General features: G+C 49.6%; 1 protein-coding gene across 1 annotated transcript in view; it reads left to right on the forward strand.

The window, feature by feature from the left end:
- Positions 1–4319, forward strand: part of LOC102239796 (chromosome unknown open reading frame, human C12orf43) — an 11145-nt gene that overhangs the window by 204 nt on the left and 6622 nt on the right. The window contains exons 2-4 of the mRNA XM_014537707.1: positions 4–22; positions 3210–3270; positions 3448–3546. Coding sequence (XP_014393193.1) covers positions 4–22; positions 3210–3270; positions 3448–3546 — 179 coding nt within the window. The remainder of the gene's footprint in view (positions 1–3; positions 23–3209; positions 3271–3447; positions 3547–4319) is intronic.

A 4319-nucleotide genomic window follows, 5' to 3' on the forward strand; every position in this document is an offset into this window, starting at 1 on the left:
GGCCCGGAGAAGAAAAGAGCCGGTAGGGGCTGGGTCCCAGCCGTCTGGCCGGGGCCGAGAGGGTGGCTGGTGGGAAGGAGACTGCGGGACTCGACTTCTTTCCGAGAGCTCCAGGCACTGGATGTGGGTCGTTTCATGGTCCCATTCGGGGAAACTGAGGCACCCGAATGCCTCTTGACTCAGCTCCCTTGGGCGTCACACCGGGAGCCGCCGCCGCCCCGAAATGACTGCGGCAGCCGCTTTCCGGACTCGCACCCACCCCTCCTCCGTCTGCAGCACGTTTCCACGCCCCGGGGCTCCGGGGAGCCTCCAACACACAGCTCTGACCGCGACGCCCTGGTGTCGCGGGAAAAGTCCAAAGCTCACCTTGGGGCCACCTGATCACAATCCAGAGGTGCATGATTTGGGATGGGGAAGGCATTTCGTCTTTACTTTCATAACCTCTGAAATTTAGCATCCCTTCCCATCTTTCTTTCCTGTGAGCAACAAGCCACAGTAGCAGGGACAATACCTGTTACTTTGTCCTGTCAAAAGTCACAGATTTTCATATCCCATTACAATCTTTGCAGATAAATGTTGGAAAAAATAATTTACATTCATTCTTACTTTAAAGTTACAATAACTTTTAAACCCTAGAGCTAAAGAATCTCTAGCCCAGGTGGCGGGGCTCAGTGGTTGATCTTCCTTCCACCCATGAACCAGGAGGTCACAGTTCGATTCCTGGTCAGGGCACATGGTGGGTTGCGGACTGGTCCCCAGTAGGGGGCGTGCTGGAGGTAGCCCATCAATGATTCTCATTATTGATGTTTCTATCTGTCCCTTCCCTCTCTGAAATCAATTAAAATATATATATATATTTAAAAGAATCTCTAGATCTTATTGAATGCATTAAAAAGGAAGCACACATAATAGTATGCCAGGTTTGGTTTTTTACTGTTATGGTAACTGAATTTCAACATAATTGTGTGTTTTTTGTAATCCTATGTGTGTGTGTGTTTAATATATTTTTATTGATTTCAGAGAGGAAAGGAGAAGGGAGAGAGAGAAACATCAATGATGAGAGAGAATCATTGATCAGCTACCTCCTGCACACCCCCTGTTGGGAATGTAGCCAGCAACCTGGGCATGTGCCCTTGACTGGAATTGAACCTGGGACCCTTCAGTTTGCACGCCGAGGCTCTATCCACTGAGCCAAACCAGCTAGGGCCTATGTGTTTTATTTTATTCATTTAAAACATTATTCTGAGAAGGGATCCAAGCTATACAGACTGCCAGAGCAGGCCATGGTACAGCATGGTTTAAAACCTACTTTTGCCCAGTTGGCATGGCTCAGTGGTTAAGGGTTGACCTATACTGATAAACCAGGAGGTCACGGTTCAATTCCCGGTCAGGGCACATACCTAGGTTTTGGGCTTGATCCCCAGTGTGGGGTGTGCAGGAGGCAACCGATCAGTGATTCTCTCTCATCTTGATGTTTGTATCTCCCTCTCCCTTCCTCTTTGAAATCAATAAAAATATATTTTAAAATAAAATAAAATAAATAGGTCGGCCAGTGGACTGAAGGGTCTTGGGTTCAATTCCAGTCAAGGGCACATGCCTCTGCCTCTACCAATTGACGTGTTTATCTCTGCTTCGCGCCCTCCCATTCTCTCTAAAATACAATGGAAAAATATCCTCAGGTGAGGAGTAAAAATAAATAAAATAAAAATAAAACCCCTGCTTTTGTTTAAAGGACTTATAAGCCCTTTTGTAATCCATTCCCTGCCTGCTTCTCCTTTCTTGCTGTCCTGCCACACTGCACTTCCCATAGGTAGGCTCCTGCCTCCCTCCCCTGACTTGTTTTCTTTCCCTATACTTATTATTAATTATACTAATAAGGCCCGGTGCATGAAATTCATGCACTGGGGGGTGGGTCCCTCAGCCTGGCCTGCGTCCTCTTGTAGTCCAGGACCCATCGGTGGATGTCTGCCTGCCAGCAGCTGGACATTCCTCTTGCAGTCTGGGAACCCTCGCTCCTTACCACCCGCCTGCTTGCTGCTCCTTAGTCCTGCCACTGCTGCTGCGCTCGCCAGCCGTGAGCCCAGCTTTTGGCTGAGTGACACTCCCCCTGCGGGAGCACACTGACCACAAGGGGCAGCTCCTGAATTGAGTGTCTGCCCCCTGGTGGTCAGTGCACATCATAGTGACTGATTATTCTGGTTGTTCTGCCATAATGATCGCTTAGGCTTTTATTATATAGATATATGTATATATCCTATCTAATAAAGAGGGAATATGTTAATTTGACCCTCACTGTCACAAAGATGGCGGTGCTCACAGCCAATAAGGAGGGAATATGCTAATTGACTGTCCCACCCTCAAAAGATGGTGGCATCCACAGCCAATAAGTAGGGAATATGATAATTGACTGCCACGCCCTCAAAGATGGCGGTGCCCATAGCCACAAGATAGTGGCGCCCAGTCCCTCAACCCCATGCACCTGCCTCCAGAGTCCCCCAGTCCCCTCACCCCCCCAGCCACCCAGGGCCGGCCTGAGGCACAGGCAAGCCTCGGATGGTGGCTGCCCAGTTGCCCAGGGCCACCCAAGGCTCAGGTAACCAGGGCCAGCCGAGACTTGCACTGCCGACAGTGGCAGCAGCAGAGATGTGATGGGGCATCGCCTTCCCCTGATCGCTGGGTCGCCTCCCACCCCTGAGGGCTCCAAGACTGTGAGAGGGGGCAGGCCGGGCTGAGGGACACCCCCCTCCAGTGCATGAATTTTCATGCACCGGGCCTCTAGTGGTATAATATGAGAGATCTTCAGGTAATTTCTGGTTTAATACCCCTAGACTCAGGCAGGTTGATTTGGTTAATTACTGATAACAGATATGGGGGTGATCAGGCTGGCAGGCAGAAGCAGTTAGGGGCAGGCAGGCAGGCAAGCGGTTGGGAGCCAGCAGTCCTGGATTGTGAGAGGGATCCCAGATTGGTGAGGGTGCAGGCTGGGCTGAGGGACCCCTCACCCCCCCGCCCCATGCACAAATTTCATGCACTGGGACTCTAGTATGAATATAAATAATTGTGGGGTTTTTGTGTCATCTGCCCAGTGGAGATAATGGTGACCCCTGTAATGGGATTGTTGGAAAGAGTCAATGAGTTATACATGTAAATCACTTAAAATCATGTGTGGCATACAACAGATGTTGTCATTTCCTCTATAAATACCTCAGTTTTCATTATTTCCACAGATGCTGCAAATAATCAGTTGCCAACTACCCAGCCGAGCCTCAGGTACTGCGCACTTTGGGTTCAGGTTCATACATTCATTTAACAAATATTTCCCCTGCAATATGTCAGTGCTGGGTTAAGTCATGGGATAACAGGGTGAATGAGACACATGTAGTCCCTGCCCGCATGGGGGCAGCTTCTGAGCTGGCAGAAAGTGAGGTCCTTCTGTGTGTGTTGTAGGCATAAGGTGGATGAGCACGAACAAGATGGCAATGAACTTCAGACCACCCCCGAATTCCGAGCCTACGTAGCCAAGAAGCTGGGAGACCTGCTGGACAGGTAACCAAAAGCATACCTTCTCTTCCCCCACCCCCAATAATAGGAACAGTAAGGGCTCATACTGGCTGGGAGCTCACCGTGAGCAAGTCGGCCCCTGTGGCAAGCGCATGGCATACGACACCTCATTGCATTCAGAACCACCTGGCCACGCAGGTCCTGTCATTCTCTAGATGAGGAGACAGAGGCTCTTCGTGAGAAGCAGCATTTGCTGGAGTCACAGAGAGGAAGGAGCAGATCTGGGACTCAAACCCAGGTGTGTTTGACTCCAAAGGCCTTGCTTTTTTTTTTTTTAAATATATTTTTATATATTTCAGAGAGGAAGAGAGAGAGAGAGAGAGAAACATCAATGATGAGAGAGAATCATTGATTGGCTGCCTCCTGCACATCCCCTGCTGGGGACCAAGCCCGCAACCCGGCATGTGCCCTTGATCAGAATCAAACCTGGGACCTTTCAGTCTGCAGGCTGACACTATCCACTGAGCCAAACCAGCTAGGGCCTTGCTCTTAAGCTCTGTGTTGTCCTGCTCCCATGGGACAAGAAGCACCACAGAAGCAAGAGCCCATTCACAAAAGGGCAAGGGACAGACAGAATTACTGTGTGGACCCTTTCCGTATATCAGGCACTGTGCCAGTTCTCTGTCTTACATTTGAGAATCTACACTAATAAAAGACAAACATGCAAATTGACCATACCTTTGGCTATGCCTTAAGCCATGCCCACCAGCCAATCAGAGTGACTATATGCAAATTAACCCAACCAAGATGGCAGCCAG

The sequence above is a fragment of the Myotis brandtii genome, unplaced genomic scaffold (assembly GCF_000412655.1).
Source record: "Myotis brandtii unplaced genomic scaffold, ASM41265v1 scaffold181, whole genome shotgun sequence".
Lineage (NCBI taxonomy): Eukaryota > Metazoa > Chordata > Mammalia > Chiroptera > Vespertilionidae > Myotis > Myotis brandtii.